Below are 25,439 nucleotides of genomic sequence, written 5' to 3'. Positions count from 1 at the left end.
GCAACTGCACATGGGGACAAAGATCGTGCTATTTGGAGAAATATCCTCTGGTCTGATAAAAAAAAGAACTGTTTGGCAATAATGACCATTGTTATGTTTGGAGGAAAAAGGGGGAGGCTTGCAAGCCGAAGAACACCATCCCAACCGTGAAGCACGGGGGTGGCAGCATCATGTTGTGGGGGTGCTTTGCTGCAAGGGGCGGGGGGCATTTCACAAAATAGATGGCATCATGTTAAGGGAATTTATTATCTATAATGACTAATTATGTATACATTTCAATCAGGGTGTACTAATCAGAATACACTTATGTTATTGTATATGTACTAATTAAAATACTAAATGTTAATGTATATGTATGAATTTTCTTATCTGATCCCAGTACTGAAGTGAATGTGGTCAAGAGTTTAGTAACAATGACGGTCTGTTCCTTTGTACAAATGAATGAACTATCTCCAGATGGTAGGGACGGACTTTCTCCAGACTGTCTTGAATGCTGATTTACACTGACTGACCATGGCTTCAGGCGAGGAGGGAAGGCTCGAGAACTATAGGGCCTCTCTACCAGTGTCATGAAGAGAGAGAACATTTAGAAAACGCTGACGTCATTTTCAGTTTATAACCTGTGGAAAAATGTGTATGTACCAGTACTCTCTTGAATTAAACGCTGTTACCTGACTTTTAAGACCGGGGCTCTGTCAATTCTTATGAAATAATAGGGTCTTACAAACCCTTTGAATGCATTGACAGAGTATTTAATTCTGATTGGGAAATAATACAGAGGAATTTAGAATTCCTTCAACACATCATGCGGGAGGAAAATTGTGTGGATATAGTGAAGCAACATCTCAAGACATCAGTCAGGAAGTTATAGTTTGGTCACAAATTAGTCTTCCAAATGGACAATGACCCCAAGCATACTTTCAAAGTTATGGCAAAAGAGCTTAAGGACAACAAAGTCAAGGAATTTGAGTGGCCATCACAAAGCTCTGACCTCAATCCAATAGAAAAGTTGTGGACAGAACTGAAAAAGCGTGTGCGAGCAAGGAGGCCTACAAACCTGACTCAGTTACACCAGCTCTGTCAGGAGGAATGGGCCAAAATTCACTCAACTTACTGTGGGAAGCTTGTGGAAGGCTACCCGAAACATTTGACCGAAGTTAAACAATTTTAAGGCAATGCTACCAAATACTAATTGTATGTATGCAAACTTCTGACCCACTAGGAATCTGATGAAAGAAATAAAAGCTGAAATAAATCACTCTCTACTATTATTCTGACATTTCACTATCTTAAAATAAAGTGGTGATCCTAAAAGACTATCTTAAAGGGAATCTTTACGAGGATTAAATGTCAGGGTAAATGTATTTGGCTAAAGTGAATGTAAACTTCCTACTTCAACTGTATATACACAAAAGTATGTGGACACCCCTTCAAATTACTAGATTCTGCTATTTCAGCCACACCCGTTGCTGACACGTATATAAAATCGAGCACACAGCCATGCAATCTCCATAGACAAACACTGACAGACAAATGTATAATTGTTTGTGTGTTATTTGTTTAAGCAGATGTCTATTGTGACTTAGATGAAGCTCGGATCAAAATTCATGCTAAATTTATGCAGAAATCCAGGGAATTCCAAGCTCCAGTGTATGTTAGACAGATATTATAGATACTGTACACCGTCAGCACTTACTGTATGTCCCAGGCCAGCCATACAGTGGAGAAATGTCCCCAGCCCAGCTTCCTGATCACATGGTATCTTCCATTGAACAGGTCTCCTATCTTCACATGGTGGTAACCTCCTGCAATAGTAACATATGGTAGTTGGTGTGTGTGACTGTGTATGGACGTGTTTAACTTTAACTAGAAGTCCCCACAAGAATAGTAAGCAAACATTTCACCAACTGGGAACACTGACCTGTTCACCGGACGTGCTACCTTGTCCCAGACCTGCTGTTTTCGACTCTCTCGCTTTTGCACCTGCTGTCTCTAACTGAATGATTGGCTATGAAAAGCCAACTGACTTTTACTCCGGAGGCGCTGACCTGTTGCACCCTCTACAACCACTGTGATTATTCTTATTTGACCCTGCTGGTCACCTACAAATGTTTGAACATCTTGTCCATGTACTGTTATAATCTCCAGCCGGCACAGCCAGAAGAGGACTGGCCACCCCTCAGAGCCTGGTTCCTCTCTAGGTTTCTTCCTCGGCCCCTGCCTTTGTAGGGAGTTTTTCCTCACCACCATGCTGCTACATCTGCATTGCTTGCCGTTTGGGGTTTTAGGCTGGGTTTTTGTAAAGTAATTTGTGATGTCGGCTGATGTAAAAAGGGCTTCATCAATCAATTTGATTGATAGATTATTAGTCGCCACGAGGTCAAATGCTACTTTTAGGGGGTTAAGGTTAGAATTAGGTTAGGTTATGGTTCGGTTTTTGGGTTAAGGTTAGGTTAAGAGTACAGGTTAGGGAAAAATTGGATTTTGAATGAGACTGAATTGTGTTTCCCCCCAAGCGCTGTACAAGAGTGTGTGTGTGTGTGTACACAGTGTATCATACCTCTACAGTAGTCGTTGGGATCCTCCTGCTCCTCGTCATCAGAGCCCAGTATCTCCTCATCCTGGTCTGGGATAGGAGAGTCATTCTGCTTGGACGCACCTCCCCGCGGCGCAGGGTCTGGTCTGGAGAGAGAGAGAGAGAGGGTAGGGTTAGATGAGCCTTTTCCGTTAACTTGGGATTGAGGCGTATAGCTGCTGGATCTACACAACCGATGTCATGGGACGTGGTTCCATTTTGACATTCTACTTTTAAGGTCGGAAAACGTGACATATATATTAAAGTATGTCCTGTTGGTGCTCCCTGAAGCTGGGAGGTCAGGCCTCTAAATAGTACCCCATCGACAGCTGTGATGCCTTTGTACATTCAATCAAATCAGCCAAAGTGATAGAGGAATCTGTGTCTGTATCCCAAATGGCACCCATTTATAGTAAACATCTTTTGACCAGGGCTCATATACAGTAACAGTCTAAAGTTTGGACACACCTACACATTCCAGGGTTTTTCTTAAATGTTTTGCTATTTTCTACATGGATTCACACATGGATTCATGTAGTAACCAAAAAAGTGATAAACAAATCAAAATATTTTATATTTGAGATTCTTCAAAGCCACCCTTTGCCTTGATGACAGCTTTGCACAATTTATTTTCTTCTTAATGCGTTTGAGCCAATCAGTTGTGTTGTGACAAGGTAGGGTTGGTATACAGAAGATAGCCCTATTTGGTAAAAGACCAAGTCTATATTATGGCAAGAACCGCTCAGATAAGCAAAGATAAACAACAGTCCATCATTACTTTAAGACATGAAGGTCAGTCAATTTCAAGAACTTTGAAAATTTCTTCAAGTGCAGTCGCAAAAACCATCAAGCGCTATGATGAAACTGGCTCTCATGAGGACCACCACAGGAAAGGAAGACCCAGAGTTACCTCTGCTGCAGAAGATAAATAAGTTCATTAGTTACCAGCCTCAGAAATTGCAGCCCAAATAAATGTCTCACAGTTAAAGTAACAGACATCAACATCAACTGTTCAGAGGAGACTGCGTGAATCAGGCCTTTGTGGTCGAATTGCTGCAAAGAAACCACGGCTAAAGGACACCAATAATAAGAAGAGACTTGCTTCGGCCAAGAAACACGAGCAATGGACATTAGACAGGTGAAAATCTGTCCTTTGGTCTGATGAGTCCAAATTTGAGATTTTTGGTTCCAGGCGCTGTGTCTCTGTGAGACGCAGAGTAGATGAACGGATGATCTCCACATGTGTGGTTCCCACCATGAAGCATGGAGGTGGTGGTGTGCTAGTGCTTCGCTGGTGACACTGTCTGTAATTTATTTAGCCGTGGGGGGTATCTTGTCTGAGAGCCATGTTTCTGAAAAGCAAAGAATATTGCAGTCCCCCCGTTGGTAGCAAATCGGATCAGAGATCATTCATCGTATTATCAAGTGACTGTACATTAGCCAGTAGAATGGAAGGAAGAGGTGGCCAGTTTTCCCTTCGCATTAATCTCATTATCCCCATCGCTTGCCTCTGTAACGACGGCATTTCCGCTCGGGCAGCCCAAACATTTTTCGGCTGGGTTTCTGTACAGCACTTTGAGATATCAGCTGATATAAGAAGGGCTTTATAAATAAATTTGATGAGTTGGATTTGTTTACATAGCCAGCTAACAAGTTGCTTGTTTTGTCATGTTTCGACCGATGCAAATCATGCGGAAACTGTCCCAGCTTCGTAACTAATCAGCTCACATTGGAAAACTCTGTAGTTCTTTTGTCAGGCAAGAAAGCAAGAATTCATTGGCGAGGGAGCGGGGTTTTGGAGTTGTTTTTAAAAGTGTTAGGAACTTAAATTGTAATGGAATATCTTGTAATGGAATACAACAAAATAGGCAGGGTTGATCATCTTGAACACGCGAGGTGCTATTACAATTCTGGATGCAATGGGCACCTCTTGAAGGCAAAAAAGGTTGTGGCTTGTTTTAAATCGCATTGCCTATAGTAGGAAGGAAAGACAGCGCACGCAGTTTAGACAGATTATTGTTGAGTTTGTCAGTGAAAAGTAACTTTTCCACATTTTATAACTTTGCAGCCTTACTCTAAAATGGATTAATCCATACACAATATCACAATGACAAAGCAAAAACAGGTTATCATCCATTTGTCAAATGTTGAAAAAAATATACAACTGAAATATCATTAACATAAGTCTTCAAACCCTTTACTCAGTCCTTTGTTGAAGCACCTTTGGCAGCGACTAAAGCCTAGACTCTTCTTAGGTATGACGCTATAAGCTTGGCACACCTGTATTTGGGGAGATTCTCCCATTCTTCTCTGCAGATCCTCTCTAGCTCTGTCAGGTTGGATAGGGAGCAACGCTGCACAGCAGACGTGACGCTTGGCATTCAGGCCAAAGAGTTCAATCTTGCAGAGAATCTTGTTTCTCATGGTCTGAGTCCTTTAAGTGCCTTTTAGAAAACTCCAAGCGGGCTGTCATGTGCCTTTTACTGTGGAGTGGCTTCTGTCTGGCCACTCTAGCATAAAGGTCTGATTGGTGGAGTGCTACAGAGATGGGAGAACCTTCCGGAAGGACAACCATCTCCACAGAAGAACTCTGGAGGTCTGTCAGAGTGACCATCGAGTTCTTGGTCACCTCCCTGACCAATGCCCTTCCCCCTTGATTGTGCAGTTTGGCTGGGCCGCCAGCTCTAGGAAGAGTCTTGGTGGTTCCAAACTTATTCCATTTAAGAATGATGGAGGCCACTGTGTTCTTGGGGACCTTCAATGCTGTAGACATTTTTTTGTACACTTCCCCAGATCTGTGCCTCGAATCCTTTCTTGGAGCTCTATGGACAATTCCTTCAAGCTCATGGCTTGGTTTTTGCTCTGATGTGGACATCTGTGTGCTTTTCCAAATCATGTCCAAATCAATTGAATTTAACACAGGTGGACTCAAAGTTGTACAAAACATCAAGGATGATCAATGGGAACAAGATACACCTTAACTCAATTCTCATAGCACAGGGTCTGAATACTTAAAACCGGTTGAATGTAGGGGGCAGTATTTTGATGTTTGGATGAAAAATGCTACCCAAATGAAACTGCCTATTTCTCAGGCCCAGAATCTAGAATATGCATATAATTGTCAAATTAGGATAGAAAACACTCTAAAGTTTCTGAAACTGTCAAAATATTGTCTGTGAGTATAACAGAACTGATATTGCAGGCGAAAACCTGCTCCTTTGCCTGCCTTCGCTCCATTTAAAAGAGGTATCAACCAGATTCTGTTTCCTATGGCTTTCCCATGGTGTGAACAGTCTTTAGACATAGTTTCAGGCTTTTATTTTGAAAAATGAGCAAGAAGGATCACATCGTGTCATTGTATGGATGGGTGCCAGCAGCGTTTTGCATGCGCAACAGTTTGGAGCAGACATTTTCTCTCTCCCTCCTATTGAAGAAGCTCCGGTTGAAATATTATCGGTTATATATTGTAAAAACAGCCTGAGGATTGATTATAGAAAAAGTTTGACAAGTTTCTACGAACTTTACGGACCCTATTTGGAATTTGTCTGCCTGGTCGTGACTGCTCGATCCTGTGGATTTCTGAACATACCTCCATTTGGTTGGCGCGTTATTTTGGATATAAAATAATCTTTATGGACCAAAAGGAACATTTATTGTGTAACTGGGAGTCTCGTGAGTGCAAACATCCAAAGATCATCAAAGGTAAGCAATTCATTTTATTGCTTTTCTGTCTTTCGTGACCAATCTACTTGGCTGCTAGCTGTTTGTAATGTTTTGTCTGAGAGAGATGTCCTTACATAAACGCTTGGTATGCTTTTGCCAAAAAGCTTTTTTGAAATCTGACTAGCCAGGTGGATTAACAACAAGCTAAACTGTGTTTTGCTATATTGCACTTGTGATTTCATGAAAATTAAATATTTTTTGTAATTTAATTTGAATTTGTTGATGAAAATGATCCCACTAAAGGGATGGGTGCGTCAAGAAGTTAAGGGTTGTAAAGCGAGCATTTTGTTGGCGCATGTGACAAATAAAATGTGATTTGATTTATTTTAGTTTAAATCCATTTTCTCTGTCATTATGGAGTATTGTGTGTAGATTGATGTGGGGAAAAATGTATTGAATCCCATTTTAGAATAAGGCTGTAACGTAACAAATGATGAAAAAGTCAATTGGTCTGAATACTTTCCGAATGCACTGTACCTAGACATATCGAATCGTCTTGGAAGGGAACAAACCCTAATGATTTCCCCACTACACGTGCAAACCTGCCTAGAAGAATATAGCATGACTCTGACCTGATTGTGCCACCAGCTGAATTTACTATATATGGTTACAAGTTCAATACAATTTGGCTTGACTGAATAGTTAAATGTGAGAAGTTCTCTGGAGTAGGGTCTGTAGACTGGGCAAAAATCGTGTAGTGTACTTACGCCTTCAGACACATGGGACCTCAGCCCATAGAACTATAATTCATTCTATATCTAAGCCACAGCGGGTGTGCAAGTTCTCCAGTCAGCTCGAGAGGCTGATGTTCGCCATGGGGTAATCAGTGGGTGAAAACAGAGCAGCACATCCCATTTTTTGTTGTTGACTAAGACACTGTCTGGTGTTTTTCTGTTCAACACTGGAAGTCTACTGAGGAAAACTTAGTGAGGAAAATGAGTATTGACTTACTCTCGCCCCATTTCCTTCTTCGAGCGCGCGCGCGCGCGCACACACACACACACACACACACACACACACACACACACACACACACACACACACACACACACACACACACACACACACCTCAAACCCACCAGTATCACCAACTAACCAACTCCTGTCTGCTGACAAACTCAATGTCAGCTGACTGGGATCAAGTATAACAACACTATTCTGAACCTCAGGGACAACTACAAATTCACCCGTCCTTGATAACCTTCTCATAGCGTTTTGAAAAGTAGGTGAAGTGAAGATGATACAAGGAATCAAGGAAAGATTAATAGCGAAAGAGCCAAGTTCCTCATCCACAACAGCTGTAGGCTACAGGGATCCATCATCCTACACAACAAAACACACACCAGAAATAAACAAGCAACATTCTCACATAGTCACTGTCAATTAAAATCCACCTTACAAGGTTTGCATTTATTTAGCAACCACCTCATTTAAACCAAATGTCGCCGCAGTCACTTCCCTGTCTCACCGTCTGACATTCTCCCAATGGAGAGCTTTATATCCACGGCAAATCATTTCAAAGATGCACATCTCCTCCTACTAAAGTTATAGCATTGTTACGTTAGGCATTTTGAAAATGAAAATGTTCCGATGATGATGATCCATTCCTTTTAGTGGTAGTTGTGTGATAACTACACAGATTCTAATTTTGTAAAAAATAAAAAATAAAAAGATTTGGTTCGGGATCGTCTCAACGTTAACGATCCCCATGTCGTTTAAAAGTTCACAACCCTAGTTGGGAGAGAGGGGTGGAGAATGAGATGGAGCGAGAGAGGGTGCCAGACAATTATGAAAGGGAAGGACGTGTAGACGATGTCACCAACATTATCCCGTCTCCATTGATGAGCAACCGTCACAGCTGCTGTTGCATTCATTCCTGACACACACACGCACCCCACTTAACACACTCGCGAAAACACACACGGCTCGACATTAGTGTTTGTCCTCTTGTCCGGGACAAGTAAAACATATATATATATATATATATATTTTTTTATATATATATATAAATGTTTTACTTGTCCCGGACAATCAATCAATCAATCAATCAATCAATCAATCAATATATATATATATATATATATATATATATATCAGACAAGAATATATATTTAAGCTGTCTGAATGGACAAGAAATATATATATATAAAATGTAATCACAATATCAATGACTTCGATCAGAAGAGGCCAACATTGGCACAATATTAAAATCTATTTGTCATGTACATATATAAAAATGTCAAATTATAGGTGATATGCATATTGGCTACAGCTAAATGTCCAAACCGATGCTGACATGAGGCAGGAACCAGAGGGGTCCTGTGTGGCTCAGTCGGTAGAGCATGGCGCTTGCAACGCCAAGCGTCGTGGGTTCGATTCCCGCTGGGACCACCCATATGTAAAAGTAGTGGCCCCAGCCGACTTGTAAGTCGCTTTGGACAAAAGCGTCTGCTAAATGGGATATATTTTTTATTATTTATAAAATGTAGCCAGACTTTAACCCATTACATTCAAAGCCCTGTCAAAGCCGGGGGGAGGGGTTTCTAGTAAGCTATATGGAATTGTTTTAAGAAGGTCATACCAAGGATCCTTTAGCTATTTGATTTGGAATTGTAAAGTTGAAGTATCAAAATATATATATATATATATATATATATATATATATATATATATATATATATATATCTTATTTGATGAAAAATTGTATTTGGCCTTACTGCTTTTAGCCCATACAAACACATTGAATAACAGATTCACTACATGGTACAACAGATAGTTGTCGTCGCCCCCCCCCCAAAAAAGGAACTTTGTTCTGAAGTGTCTGTCCTATATCTGAGAGATAAGAAAGATACAGGAAACTTACCCTATATGACCAAAAGTATGTGGACACCTGCTCGTCAAACATTCCATAATCATGGGCATTAATACGGAGTAGGTCCCCCCTTTGCTGCTATAACAGCCTCCACTCTTCTGGGAAGGCCTTCCACTAAATGTTGGAACATTGGAAGCAAGTCCCTACAGCATTCAACCACAAGAGCATTAGTGAAGTCGGGCAATGATGTTGGGCGATTAGGCCTGGCTCGACGTCAGCGTTTCAATGAATCCCAAAGGTGTTCGATGGAGTTGAGGTCAGGGCTCTGTGCAGGCCAGTCAAGTTCTACCACACCGATCTCGACAAACCATTTCTGTATGGACCTCGCTTTGTGCACAGGGGCATTGCCATGCTGAAACAGGAAAGGGCCTTCCCCAAAGGGTTGCACAAAGTTAAAAACACATGAACATAATCTAGAACATCATTATATGCTTTAGCATTAAGATTTCCCTTCACAGGAGTTAAGGGGCCTAGCCGAAAACGGTAGTGCTTACCTGGAATCCACCAAACCCAAATTTGTCCACCTGACCGCCATATGGTGAAGCGTAATTCATCACCCCAGAGAAGGTGTTTCCACTGCTCCAGAGATCAAGGGCGGCGAGCTTTACACCACTCCGGCCGATGCTTGGCATAGTGATCTTAGGCTTGTGTGGGCCGGCTTGGTCAAGGAAACCCATTACATGAAGTTCCAGATGAACAGTTCTTGTGCTGACGTTGCGTCCAGAGGCCGTGTGAGTGTCGCAGAGGACAGATGATTTTTACGCCCTACACGCTTCAGCGGTCCCCTTCCCGGAGCTCTTCTATATGGCCATTCTACTGCCAATGTTTTCCTATGGAGATTGCATGGCGGTGTCTTCGACTTTATACACCGGTCAGCAACGGTGTTGTTGAAATAGCCAAATCCACTAATTTGAAGGGTTGGCCACACACACAAAAGTATTTAACCCCTTATTTGTGTCACTAAACAGTCTCCATATATACTTCCTAGAGCAAAACAACAGACATAAATGTTAGTGAGAATAGCTTTTCCATAGAGGGGTCAAAAATGTTTGTAGGCCAAATCGTTTGGACGCTAGACGATTTTGGACTTATGGTCTGACAAACACTGCTCTAACTCCTTACCTTTCGCCACAGATTCAGAAGTGCAATATTTTTATGGGGATTGCTTTATTATGCCAATTCTATTCATTTGTCTTTATAAAAGTACTTGGTTGTATGCAAAGAAGCTAATAGGCAGAGTGTAGCCTCCATTTTCTCAGATTTTCTATAGTAAAAAAAATAGTAATGCATTATATTTTGTAAAGTGGTTCCTTGCATCATACAATGGTGTAAAATGGTGTTAGACCATTTTAGATTTCTTTGACAAGTAAATCAAATCTGTCCTACCTGTCCAAAGGACACGTGACTAAAAAAGTTAATGTCACGCCCTGACACACATGCAAACACACACTTCCTTTCTCTATTAACCCTCTTTTCGTTCGGTCACTACTTCGCTAATCTAACCCTAATCTGACCAGGGTCAAACATCAGAAAAGACTCACAGACCTCCCTGACCACTGTTGAATTCTCAGTTAGGCTATAGCACCAGACAGACAGGCAGAAAGACCAGTGTTTTCGGTCAGACTTCTCCCTAAAATCACTCAAGTGTCTTTTCTGCTTCCTCAATCCTCAAGACCACTGCAGAGGACAAAGTCCAGCTGTTACAGCTCTCTCTCTCACACACACACACACACACACACACACACACACCAGGGGTACTTCAAGGACATGCAAGTGCAGAGATCCTGACACACACACGCACCTCCTCTCCCCCTGCTCTTACCTGCAGGATGCTCGGATGCCCATGGAGGGAGGTGTAGAGAGGATGGGTGCAGGCAGGACCAGAGATCCTCACTCCATACACCACAATACGACAGGATGAGGAGATGAGTGAAGAGGGGATGGGATCAGCGTGGAGATGAAGAGTCCAGAAAACAGAGGGGAAAAGTACAAAGCGAGGAAGAGAGCGGGAGAGAAAGAGAGCAGTGCGGAGAAGGAGAGGAGGATAAGAATGAAGAGGAGAAATCTGTGAGCCCCAGTCTCGCTGCAGGCTCAGGCAAAGGAGCTAGACACTGCTGTTACTGCCCCCCTCTCTCCCCCGCTCATTCCCTCTCGCCCTCTCGCTGACCGAGAACTCTCCTTGGTTGTCGTCAGTGCCTGGCCCAACCTCCTCCCCTCTCTGCTCAGCTATGATTGGCTGACTCAGCCCAGCACTGCATTGCAGGTGATGAATGCTTACACCTCCTCTACCTCAGACCAAAACAACCTCCCCCTCTCATTTAGTCTTTCTTCTCATTTCCTCACGATGCTTCCTTCTCTCATTATCATTACAACGCACCACAATCTGCATCTGTACCATCTCTCACCCTATTCACTCTCTTTGTGTTCACTACTGTTAGCAATGCTGCACAGCGTGGTCGTCTGTCTCTGTGTCCATGTGCCTGTGCATCTCCCTCTCTTTATGTAAAGTGACAGAGAGTTTATTCATAAATTACTCAGCCCATTAATCTACATTACCGTGTTCCTCACAATGTTTCCCCACTTATTACTGTTACTATGGAGCCAGGGGTACATCTGCACACACTGAACACTGTCCTGTCACCTCAAAACATGTACAGCATAGTCTCCAAGAATCTAGGCTAAACAAAGATGATATTTGACCGTAATACATTTGCTTTTATTTTTTATTTTACTCAGATGGCTGTTAGCAATGACTTGAGCAACAGACAGAGTAATGTAAATCCATATTCAACTGGCTACGGTCTTTACACCCCAGAGTATTTTTTAAGTATTGTGGTGGCAGCATAATGTTATGTGTACGCCTGTCACCGGAAGGGACTGGGGAGTTTGTCACGCCGTAGTCTTTGGAAAAGCTAACCCTGGGATTCAGAGGAACAATTACACAAATTAGTAATGCCAAAGACATCAGAATGACTGTCCAAGAGGTGTTGAGTGTTCCTGAATGGTCCAGTCTCAGTACTAACTTAAATCTGCTTGAAAATCAGAGACACGGTTTGAATATTGCTGTCCATCCATGATTCCCAAACAAATCTACTGAGCTTGAGCAATTTTGCTAAAAACAAGGGATATGTTGCCCTAAGAGTTGTGCAAGGTTGGTAGAATCTTAAAATTATTCACAGCTGTAATGGCTGTCCTTTAGAGAAACTTAAATAGGCGAAGCCTATGTGTTGCAGTATGCCTTTGTAGAATAACCCAAAACATATCATTGCCTATCTGGGCCTTTTTTAATATAATATTTTCACCAATATTTCTTTATGTGATGCATCTTTTACAAATGTTTATGCACGGTTTATCAAACATTGGTGCTTGCCTTTAATGCAGATTTTTACTAATCAAATTTATCAAATGTAATACGCTTTTTATATTTTTAAGAATATTTATTTGTGGGCGGTCTAATTATTTTATTATGAAAAGGCTGGAAATGGTATATAATCTCCCATCAGAGTCAAATCAGACACAGTTTACAATGTGTGTAGTTCACAATGGAAAGCCGAACCAAACTAATGGACGGACTGACAGCATTGCAAATGATGTAGAGTTTAGATGAGCTGGAATCTGATTGCATTTTTAGCTTGATATCGACATTGCTTATGAAGGGTCTTCATGTGATTAACTTAGTCTTCAAGCCCAACACTCAATACGTTTCCATATGTGGTGAAAGAATAAACCAGGCCAGCGGATGAGTGACTCGGACTGGTTTTGAGACTCGTGGAGTTTTACATGGCCAAAGGCAGTAATGTGACCATGGACAACTTCTTCACATAAATATCACCGTTCCCTGCTCTGGAATGGTGAACAAACAGAGATGGAAGCTGCAGCATTCTGCACAAAAGATACAAGCGGAGCTACACTCCACATTAGTGATGGAGAGCGCTAAAGCAACACTCATGGTGGACAGATGTCAAATAAATAAGAGTTTGCATCCTCAGCATCCCACTGTTGCCATCGGCTGTGACCAAAAAAAGAATCCGGAGACGGTGACAGACTACAATCGCACAAAGGTATGAAGCTGTGTGCGGACTGTGGACCCGAAGCATAAAGAATCGATTGATTCATGCGTAAAGGAATGGCTATAAGGGCACAACACACTGTCAAATACAATCAACAAATTACTCTTTTCATATATTGTCATGGATATAAAGTGCCTTCCGAAACCCTTTTTTTTTGTGTGTGAATTTTACACCTTTTTCTCCCCAATTTCGTGGTATCCAATTGTTTTAGTAGCTACTATCTTGTCTCATCGCTACAACTCCCGTACGGGCTCGGGATAGACGAAGGTTCAAAGTTATGCGTCCTCCGATACACAACCCAACCGGCCAAGCCTTCACTAACAAGGGCGACGCTAGGCCAATTGTGCTTTGCCCCATGGACCTCCCGGTCGCAGCTGGTTACGACAGAGCCTGGGCGCGAACCCAGAGTCTCTGATGGCACAGCTGGCGCTGCAGTACAATGCCCTTAACCACTGCGCCACCCGGGAGGCGCCACATTTTGATTAAATTGAGATTGTGTCTCTGACACACACACACACACACACATTACCCCTTAATGTCAAAGTGGAATTGTTTTTAGAAATGTATACAAATTAATAAAAAATGCTAAAATAAGTCAACCTTTTTCTTATGGCAAGCCTGAAGTTAATAAAGTCTGCTTAACATTCATAATAAATTACACGGACCTACTGTATGCAAGTGTTTAGCACCATTTTTTAATAACTACCCCATCTCTGTACCCCACACATACAATGATCTGAAAGGTCCCCCAGTCGAGCAGTGAATTTCAAGCAGAGAGTTCTTCCAATGGTTCGCAAAGAAGGGCACCTATTGGTAGATGTTTTTTTTTTAATTTTCTTAAGTAACCGTCGACTGTCCCTTTGAGCATGGTGCAGTTATTAATTAAACTTTGGATGGTGTATCACAAAGCCCAGTCACAACAAAGATACAGGCGCCCTTCCTAACTCAGTTGCCGGAGAGGAAGGAAACCGCTCAGGGATTTCACCAGTGGTGATTTTAAAACCGTTAATGTCTGTGATAGGAGATGACTGATGATGGATCAACATTGGACTTACTCCACAATACTAACATAAATGACAGAGTGAAAGAAAGACTGTACAGAATAAACATATTCCAAAACGTGCATCCTCTTTGCAACAAGGCACTAAAGTATACTGCAAACTTTTGTCATGAATACAAAGTGTTATGTTTGGAGAAAATCCAACACATCATGGAGTACCACTTCATATTTTGAAGCATGGTGGTGGCTGCATCATGTTATGGGTATTCTTGTCATCGGCAAGTACTAGGTTTTTTAAATTATTTTTTAAATAAACAGAACAGAGCTCAGCACAGGCAAAATCCTAGAGTAAAACTTGGTTCAGTCTGCTTTCCAACAGATACTGGGTGGATGTGTTAGCTTAGCTACCTGACTGCCATTCCAAGTTAAACCACCAGAAATATGCTAACATTCCACCAACCTTGCACATAATGCAACAATTTGTAGGGGTCAACAAACGTGACTACATGTCTACATCTCCCTGTGCGGTGTACACTGCGTAAAATGGCCTGTTTGTGTGTCTACATGTAAGTCAGAATGTCTTTAGTCTTTAATGATCAGTAAAAACTCTGTATTTAGAAGTCATGATAAAAACCACACATACACACTGCCTCTGGAAGCAATGTCACCACAATAGTTGTTCATCGGGAGCTTCATGAAATGGGTTTACATGGCTGAGTAGCTGTACACAAGCCTAAGATCACCATGGGCAATGCCAAGTGTCAGCTGGAGTGGTGTGAATCACACTTCACCATCTGGCAGTACAACGGACAAATCTTGGTTTGTTGGATGCTAGGAGAACGCTACCTGACCCAATTCAGCCCCAACTGTAAAGTTTGGTGGAGGAGGAATAATGGTCTGGGCCTGTTTTTCATGCTCCCTTAGTTCCACTGAAGGGAAATCTTAATGTTACAGCATACACTGATATTCTAGATGATTCTGTGCTTCCACCTTTGTGGCAACAGTTTGGGGAAGGCCCTTTCCTGTTTCAGCATGACAATGCCCCCATGCACAAACCGAGGTCCATATAGAAATGGTTTGTCGAGATTGGTGTGGAAGAACTTGACTGGCCTGCACAGAGCCCTGACCTCAACCCACCGAACACCTTTGGGATGAACTGGAACGCCGACTGCGAGCCAGGCCTAATCGCCCAACATCAGTGCTCGACCTCACAAACGCTCGAGGCGTCCCCGCAGCAATGTTACAATATCTAGTGGAAAGCCTTCACAGAAGAGTGGTGGCTGTTATAGCAGCAAAGGGGGGACCAACTACATATTAATGCCCATGATTTTGGAATGAGATGTTCGACGAGCTGGTGTCCACATACACTACATGACAAAAAGTATCTCTACCAGTATGCCTTATTTACATTGAAGAACCACTAAAATAGTTATTTAGGCAGCAGCTCTAGAGATGAGAGGATGACATGGAATGAAATAATAGTAATCAAACAAAATGTAATATGCACAACTGAAATATTTTACTTAAGTTAAGTAATGTGAATAAATTATTGTTAATAAGTGATAAGCAGTAATGGGCAGTCACTACCATCATGGGACTTGTATTAATTGTTTTATTCTGTGTTACAGCATTCATCCCACATAATAATGCATAGTGCATTTAAAGATGCACTATGCAGAAATAGCTCTGCCATTTCCTGATTGCTAAAATTCAAATATTTCAGTTTGCTACAAAACCAACAAGTATAGTGTAGAGAATCATTGTACTAGCTAAACCGCTGTGAAATATATTTCTGATCTACATGACCAAAAGTATTTCCACACTATGAAGTTGGAATAAGTGTGAAATTATGAAAATGATAATGCCCTTTTAGTGTAAGTTCTTTGAAAAGACAGCTTGAAATAACAGCCTGCTTTGATGGGATGGAGTTGTAGCCTGCCTGGTGACATCACCAGGTGGTAAATTAGTTAATACACCAATAAGAGAGTTCCAAACCTTTCTGCCAATAACAGCAAGTTTTCAGATTTCCCCTCCCCACTCAGACAACTCCCACAGTCCCAGCAAACTTCTTGCTTGAGAAATGACTATGCTAAGAAGCCATTTTTGTTTCCTTTCGACAACTTGAATTGAAAACAATCACAGTATGGTACTTAATTTTAAAAACAGCTACATTGGACCTTTAACTTCAGGCAGGAAAAACATCAGAACGTGACTTGCCAGCTCGACTAAGAGGTGACCTTTTCTTAATTTCCTACATCTGCCTAGTCCACTCACAATCAGCTAGTTAGTCAGTGAGAGACAATCAGTCAGTCAGGGAGAGTGGCAATCAGTGAGGCAGTCGGTACAAAACAGTTAGGTTACAGAACTACTGTTGTAAATTAACTGCACACACACACATACAGTCTGCAGTGCTCCTTCCCCACCCCCTACCACCCCTTCTCCTCATGTCCTAACTAACTCAGTCTCACTGCTGGGGGGGCTCTCCGCAGTCCAACACACACATACTCACTGCAGGAAGAAATGGGTTACATAAAGAGCAGGAGCAACGGCTATGCAGGCAGAGCGAGATCGAGGATGAAAATGTAGCAGAGAATTATAGTGCCTTAGAAAAACACTACAGTAACATACAGTCCATTGCCCTGGATAATACAACTGGAAGTGACTGGCCTTCCCTTTCTAAATCTGTGGAACAATGGTTAGGATTGGCAGGAAAGGAATAAACTAGATCAGGGGTTCCCAACCTAGGGGCCGCGGCCCCCATAGTGGTGCCAACATTTTGAGGACCTTGACTTGAGGAGGTTAAAAACAAATATCACACACACAATGCACCGATATTACATTTTTGGCCAATACCGATATCCATTATTTTCCTTGCAACAAAAAAAACCCGATACAGATATAAAAATATTTTTTTGCGGCCTTTTAAGCATTCCAGTACAGTTAAATAGTTAACACACACACACGGACGCAGTGGTCCAAGGCACTGCATATCACTACAGTCCCTGGTTCGAATCCAGGCTGTATCACATTCGGCCATGATTGGGAGTCCTATAGGGCGGCACACAATTGGACCAGCGTAGTCCAGGTTTGGCCAGGTTTGGCCGGGGTAGGCCATCATTATAAATAAGAATTTGTTCTGAGCCGACTTGCAAGGTTAAATAAAAGGTTACACACACACCAAAAGGTAATTTTGTTGGCATTTACGTGTCCCCATTACCAGTAAAACATAATCAAAACCTATTTCTTTCACTTACTTGCTGTGCTGTTTCATTGTTAATTTGTTCAGTCGTTTCATTCTCAACCAGGATTTCTATGGAACGTCGTTTGCGGCTTTGCGTGTCAAAAAAGATACACGTCAAATCACTACTGACGAATCAAATAAGCTTGTTGACCAATCAGGACCCGAAATGACTGCATGCCAAATAATGTAACGCGTTTATAAATATTTTACGTAGTTATTACACATTGATTACACTATCACTCCTATTTCATATACGATACAGTGATGCGTATGCTATGATGTTGGTAAAGTTGTCTCGCTCCTATTTCATATACGATACAGTGATGCGTATGCTATGATGTTGGTAAAGTTGTCCCCCCCCCCGTCCCGTCAACCCAAGTTGAATGGTTTTGACCACTTCACTACACGCTTTACTGCTTTGATTGGTGTAGCCCCTGTGAGAACCATGAGCAAGGGCTGAATTGGCTTTGCTGTACTGCAGCCTGCCAGTAGCCTACCTACCCAAGATTGCACCATGTCCATTACAATGTAGAAAAAGCGCATGTCTCTGGTGGAAGATGCCAAAAACTTTGTGGATAACGAAGTCAAAGAAACCGTTTTACATCTGTGGCAACGTTTTCCTTATTATGTGAATGACAAACCTAGCTCCAGAACTATTAGCCAGCTGGCTACTCTTTTGAGAACGGTGTAGTTAAAAAAAAAATCTGCAACAGATAACATTAGCTAGCAAGATAAGGTTAGCAAGATACACTAACAGCTGTCATTTTACTATTTGTTGGCATTCATGTTAAGCCCGAGGCCAGGCCGCAACATTCAGGCCCTACATTACCCAGGTCTGATTGCGTCTGCCAAAATGAAGGCCTGGCCCAAAATAACTTACTCCATTAGTAAATCCATTAGCTGGTCCTCTCTGTCTGTCACTTGCTCCCTGCATGAAGCACACGCGGCATGAGCTCTGCTCTTGGCAGCTTAGTCCGAGTATCCATAGCAACGGCTCTGCTTGGGCTGCTCTGCTCAATTGAAGACACATGAGAACAGTTTGCCGTTAGCTACTTTTTGTCACACTAGACTCCGACAAAACTCAAGCAACATTATTTTCTGTGAAATAATATCTCGTGTCTTAAAACAGGCCCTACCCGACCCTAACCCATATGATGTCAGGGCCCGTCGGACTCGGGTAGCAAGGCTCTAACGTGGATATCACCAGGACATTCTTTCCCACCCTAAATTCGTGAATATACTAGCCTGTGTCAGTAGCTTGCGTCATCCTTCGGAGGTGGAACCTAAACAAGCATTTCCCCTGGGCATGGATTGCACACCCTCCAACCAGGTTTTCTGGAAATCCAGGAACCTTCAATACATTTTGCAACCCTACTCACACGTCTCCATACGCGCCACACACAATTCTGCACACACCTCAGGTACACGTAATACACCATGCACACACACCCCTTCCTCCTAAACTCGTCATTCTCATCTAATCTGGTGCCCAGTGGAGTGATGTCAGTCAACATCTGCTGCGTAGTAAAAAATAATAATTGATCAAGCCACCAATAAGTCAGGTGTGCTGCACACACACAGATCAGGGATTGACATTAACTTTTTTGGCCAGACAGATTTTTTTACTTGTCCAAAAGCTTAAGCCACATGTGGTCTAACACTTTCGGCCAAAAGGGCGCTTGCTCATTGACAATGTTATCGCCCCCTAGCGGCCATCCTCCAGACTTGTTTTTTTTATTTATTTTTTTAAAGAAGACTGCTTAGCATTTGGCTTGAGAGGAAGAGTGAGAGTGAGAGTGAGAGAGAGAGAGAGACACGAGAGGAATCATGACATTGACAAAATATATTGAGCGGAGCCAAATCTTTTCAAATAGTCCATTCCACTCCGGTGGAGCTGTTGCTCCTAAGAGATGTGTTGTAGCCTAACCCTATCTGGCTATCTGTGTGTGCCGAAGCGCACAGATGGAGTGAGTGACAGTCAACAAGCCTTGCTGGCTGTGTGTCTGTGATGGGATGTAAATCATCATGGGCTGCAGAGCAAATCTGCTGTCCTCAGAACTGGATAAATATAAACTGATTTGCTTTATTTTTGTGCCTCATCCTCGTCTCTTATTAGGCCTAGGCTACAATATGTGTTGTAGGTAGGTTGCACATTGCTAGAATAATATGGCAATAGGCCTAGGCCAACTACGCATCATTTCTTTCATAAGTTTTCCTCAGCTGTAGCACAAGTTCTTTTGACTCATTAGATTTGACCATCTGAGGATTGTTTGCGCCATTTCACTCACCGTGGCCTAAAATATGTAATTAAAAATACATCTGTGAATGAGAATAGCATAGACTCCTACTTTCATATTTAATTCCAATTTAAAAGCTGCAACTTTAGGACAATAAACACTATTGGAATAGTTTAGAAAATACTCTTCATAACTTTAATTTGTCTTCATGCTTTAATGACATTTCAGGTCTGTTGAAATGTATCATTGGATTTGTACATGCTGCAATTGTTTCTTCAAATCGCTCTCATTATTACCTAAGGACTCCCATGTTTTTGGGTTATTCAAAAACAACTTAAAACTTTGAGGTAGCCGAGAACACCGTTCGATTCATTCATTGTTTGATCATGAAATAGCGCAGCAGAAGAAATCTAGCATGCATGAAACTGAAGGAGTGGCTTAATAGGGATGTCACATTCATATCAAGTGGAGAGAACATTGAACATTTGGCCTTCTTTAACAATAAGACACGAGTGTCTATTGGCCTCGATCATCTGACATTTGAGAGAGAAAAAAATATATATTTTGCACTGCTTTGGTGAAACTCTTAGCTCGGTCTACATTGTTCTCTTTGTGTAAATATAACATTAATTGAAGTAGGATTTAGGAATATAGGCAATTTACTCAATGTCAACCATGCACTGCCTGATCCAAATCTGATCGGAGTAATAGATAGATTTTTTTTACATGTTCATAAGGACGACTGAAATCTATATTCTGGTTGTCTGACCAATATATTTTTTTTCTACTTGCCCGGACAAACAGACAAACCTTAATGTAGAGCCCTACACACACACACAGCATCTGACCTGCCACTCACTTGCACCTCAGGCCGGTGGCCAGCTTGACAACGGCGGTGTTGAGAGAGACAATCCAGTCGAGAAGCCACATAGCCCAGGGGAAGGCTCGGCCAGGCTAACCCAGGAACGGTGCTCTGATCTGGGGCTCGCTCGCAACACCGCTCCCCAGCTCTCCTCTGTACCACACCAGAACTGAACACACTGCGCAACTAATACTAGTGAGCTACTGAGGCAAGAGAGAAAGAGGAAGTGAGAGAGGAAGAAAGGGAGGGTGTGGAGGGATGAAGACTGGAAAGAGAAGAGGGAGGGAAGGAAGGAGATGAGATCAAGACTGAGACAGGAGAATGGAAGGAAAGTGCGCGAGAGCGCTGCAACGGAATTCAAAAACTGGAAAACTCTTCCCCAGTGTTGTGTAGATTGAGACTAGCACTGTTAGGCCATTTTAGGACAACCAGAGACAGAGTCGGAGGACTGGCGGTGTATGTGTGTCTGGGTTTCCTTTAGCCGGTCATTTAAACGGCAATAAAACAAAATTGCAGCCGAGCCAATTGTCCAGGAGAAGAAATTAAATCCCATTGCGAAATAATGCTTATGTGCCTATTCATTGATGGAAATACCAGTCTAATCAAATTTTATTGGTCACATACAGATGTTAATGCAAGTGTAGCAAAAAGCTTGTGCTTCTAGTTCCGACAGTGCAGTAATATCTAACAAGTAATCTTACAATTTCACAACAACTACCTTATACACACACAAGTGTAAAGGAATTAATAAGAAAATGTACATATAAATATATGGATGAGCGATGGCCGAACGGCATAGGCAAGATGCAGTAGATGGTATAGAGTACAGTATATACATATGAGATGAGTAATGTAGGGTATGTAAACATTATATAAATTGGCATTGTCTAAAGTGACGAGTGATACATTTATTACATCCAATTATTAATTATTAAAGTGGCTTGAGATTTGAGTCAGTATGTTGGCAGCAGCCACTTAATGTTAGTGATGGCTGTTTAACGGTCTGATGGACTTGAGATAGAAGCTGTTTTTCAGTCTCTCGGTCCCAGCTTTGATGCACCTGTACTGACCTTGCCTTCTGGATGATAATGGGGTGAACAGGAAGTGGCTCAGGTGGTTGTTCTCCTTGATGATCTTTTTGGCCTTCCTGTGACATTGGGTGGTGTAGGTGTCCTGGAGGGCAGGTAGTTTGCCCAGGGTGATGCGTTGTGCAGACCTCACTACCCTCTGGAGAGCCTTGCGGTTGTGGGCGGAGCAGTTGCCGTACCAGGCAGTGATACATCCTGACAGGATGCTCTCGATTGTGCATCTGTAAAAGTTTGTGAGTGTTTCTGGTGACAAGCCAAATTTCTTCAGCCTCCTGAGGTTGAAGAGTAGCTGTTGCACCTTCTTCACCGCGCTGTCTGTATGGGTGGACCATTTCAGTTTATCTGTGATGTGTACGCCGAGGAACTTAAACTTTCCACCTTCTCCACTACTGTCCCATCGATGTGGATAGGGGGGGGGGGGTGCTCCCTCTGCTGTTTCCTGAAGTCCACGATCATCTCCATTGTTTTCTTGACGTTGAGTGTGAGGTTATTTTCCTGACACCACACTCCGAGGGCCCTCACCTCCTCCCTGTAGACCATCTCGTCGTTGTTGGTAATCAAGCCTACCACTGCAGTCAATGTAATTCATTTGACCGGTCATGCTTATCTGTCTATTCGGTTAATTTGCATAATTCTGTGGAATTAAATTGACACGGGTATATTCGTTCTGTATCTTACACAGCATTTCCTGCCTTTGAGCAGAACATCTGTCAGACAGCACGAGAGCTGATGCTACAGCTCCTCAAACAGCTCTTTCGTTGCTGCTGGAGTGAAACCTACTTTTATTTGCCTAATCATTGCGCAACAATTCTAAATGTAATTGTGTGTTAAAAACAGTTTTGATGACCACGATTAAAAAGAGCAACTATTTTTATTTCTCAACTGGTAATTGAAGTGCGCTTCCCATTCACCATTCAAATGCATAGGCAACAGAAGGCAGGCTTCACTTTGCAATGAGCTGAAGGTTTTATGCATTTTGAAAACATATTTTTAATTTGAAACCTTAATTTTTTACTACGTATTATGAGGCATGTCTTAGCTTGCTTCAAAGTAGCCTAGCCAAAATCCAACCACATCCGGATGTCATTTTTTAATAAAGACGTCCATATTGGTTTTCAAATCAACTTTCTTTCATTGTCCAGTATATTGATGAGGGAAAACATTTGATCAATTTCAGAATAAGGCTGTAATGTAACAAAATGTGGAAAAAGTTAAAGGGTCTGAATACTTTCCGAATGCACTGTATATTATCAGCATTTTTTTAAATTACAATGTAAAATCGTGTGTAGCACCTTCAAACTATTTTTATAAAATTATTAGTGGGACTTATGGTTGTGCAAGGCTTATATTTAGCCTAGGTATCATTTTACATTTTATTTATTTATTTCACCTTTATTTAACCAGGTAGGCAAGTTGAGAACAAGTTCTCATTTACAATTGCGACCTGGCCAAGATAAAGCAAAGCAGTTCGACACATACAACGACACAGAGTTACACATGGAGTAAAACAAACATACAGTCAATAATACAGTATAAACAAGTCTATATACGATGTGAGCAAGTGAGGTGAGATAAGGGAGGTAAAGGCAAAAAAAGGCCATGGTGGCAAAGTAAATACAATATAGCAAGTAAAACACTGGAATGGTAGATTTGCAGTGGAAGAATGTGCAAAGTAGAAATAAAAATAATGCCCTGAATTCATTAGGATTTTGTCTAAAAAATTGTACCCAAAAGTAATCAAATACTAACGCCCGTTTGGGTATTTAAATAACCTTGCCCGTCCACATCTAGGACCACTAAATTATCTTCCGAGGTGTGATACTCCATGCTCTATATCTAATGATTCCTGCAGGGCAGACACAATCCATCTCCGTTAGTCAGTATACATGCAACAACCCTACAGGTATTCGGCCCTACGAGCACTGCTATGCTATCACACTTACAGCCCAAAAGCATGAGAGCAGCATGTGTGTGTGTGTGTGTGTGTGTCAGTGTTTGTGTGCTCAGAGGAGAGAAGGCTAATTGAGCACATCAATAATTGGCAGAGCTTTGGCTCGAGCATCATCTCCCCGAATCTCCACCACACATGGGTACTCTGTGAAAGCATAAAATTGACCATACTGTCATAGGAGCACCACTGTCAACAGGAATAATGTTAACTGTCCTTTCATGTATTTGTTCATTCATTTATGAGTAGTAACATCACGGGTTCCTTCTCCATTAAACCCTGAGGTAGTGAAAGGAGAGCAGGGAACCCCATTGACACGATTGAGATGCAGCCCTGGACAAAACAATGGCATCAGGGCAACTTTCACTTCTCATGTCAGTTCAGTGAATGAGTCAACCACACAAACCAGGATAAGGAACGCACCGAATGGACGACAGCAAAATGAGGATTATGTGGCATAATGAAAACCCAAATACCAACAGAAAGATTCCAATCAGACTTATCTAGCCGATAACCAGGATCTAAGACCATAAAGTACATTCGGCCATGCAGAGGAGCGCTCTCTCGACAGTCCAAATGACTAACTAATTAAAGAAAGTGACTGGGCACTCACTTTTTGCCGGGTTTTTTCGTCTTTGTCCTTTTCTTCCTCGCCTGGAGTGCAAGAACTGTCACGGGGGTAGACGACAAAAAATAACGTTACCATCGTTTCATTTGGCAGACCTTTCACAACAGTACGTATTAACGTTCGTTTGATACCAAACCTGTTAGCTAACGTTAGCTAGTTAATTATAACATTGGTAGCTGGTTATAACGTGAACACCACAGTGTTCCATAGTGATAAGGAGGGCGAAAGTATATGCGCACAAAGTTGCAATATGGAACTAACCTTACCTAGCCAGATAACGTTAGCCGCTAAGATAGCTAGCGGGCAGGTGTTAGATCTGAAATGGCCAGACTTAGTTAAGTTAGCTACAAAAATACAGGTGTTCCCCACACGTGTGTTTTTATTTTATTAAATTGCACAAGAGTTTTAATCATGTTTATCAAATCATATCAGGATTGTGCAGCTGTGAAAACCTCCACCGCTAACTAGCTTTACAGCTCACGATAGCTAGCATTTCGTGCCTAGCTAGCTACAACGCGTGGTTGGCTATTGTCTAGTTCCAAACAACAACAAAATCCACGGCCTTGACAATTCCTTCAATAACAGTCACATGTCCAACATCAACGGCCTCAGCTTGTTGGATCGCATTCACTGATACTGTTCATTTATCGTCCTTCTTCTTTAAGCAGATTTACCTTTCCTTTCCATGCTGTAAACGGGCCCGGGGGATGGGGTTCAAGCTGGAGTTGAGCGATATGTTTTCAGTGTAGTAGTCAGAGCGCAGGCGTCCCTTGGTCATTGCAATCTGGAATTCTTGGGACGTCCATAACCCTAACCTGTACCAGAGTATGTGAACGGAGTTGAGCGCTCATCCGTCCATGCTATTTCCTATCGCTTCACGCTCACAGGAAGGGAAAAAAACGGTCGCTCTATTCATTAAAATCACAATTTAACCAACACACCCAACTATTTTTGTGACTACTAGGCCCTCCTTGGGTGGGGGAACGTCCCAACGATCCCAGATAGCACAGACCGGCGTCCCATTACAGGCACAACTTCACAAACGTTCCCTCATGACCACGGCCACTTAACGTTACTCTCTGTGCCCCTTTGCTAGGCCTACATGAAACAAAATTATACTTTTTGCTACATGTCCTCTTAGAAAACAAATATGTTTACGGATCATATTGATATATGATTATATCGAATCGTTTTA

General features: G+C 42.0%; 1 protein-coding gene across 1 annotated transcript in view; it reads right to left on the bottom strand.

Annotated features, from left to right (window-relative positions):
• Positions 1-25,201, bottom strand: part of LOC135542308 (SRSF protein kinase 1-like) — a 47,635-nt gene extending 22,434 nt beyond the window's left edge. The window contains exons 1-4 of the mRNA XM_064969186.1: positions 24,919-25,201; positions 24,230-24,284; positions 2,561-2,682; positions 1,697-1,805 (exon numbers count right to left, since the gene is read on the bottom strand). Of these exons, the coding sequence (XP_064825258.1) occupies positions 1,697-1,805; positions 2,561-2,682; positions 24,230-24,284; positions 24,919-24,931 (299 nt within the window). The 5' untranslated portion in view covers positions 24,932-25,201. The remainder of the gene's footprint in view (positions 1-1,696; positions 1,806-2,560; positions 2,683-24,229; positions 24,285-24,918) is intronic.
• Positions 25,202-25,439: the final 238 nt, after the last annotated feature.

The sequence above is a fragment of the Oncorhynchus masou genome, chromosome 6 (assembly GCF_036934945.1).
Source record: "Oncorhynchus masou masou isolate Uvic2021 chromosome 6, UVic_Omas_1.1, whole genome shotgun sequence".
NCBI lineage: Eukaryota > Metazoa > Chordata > Actinopteri > Salmoniformes > Salmonidae > Oncorhynchus > Oncorhynchus masou.
Note: the sequence above shows the minus strand (reverse complement) of the source record. Positions and strands in the feature narration are given on the sequence as shown.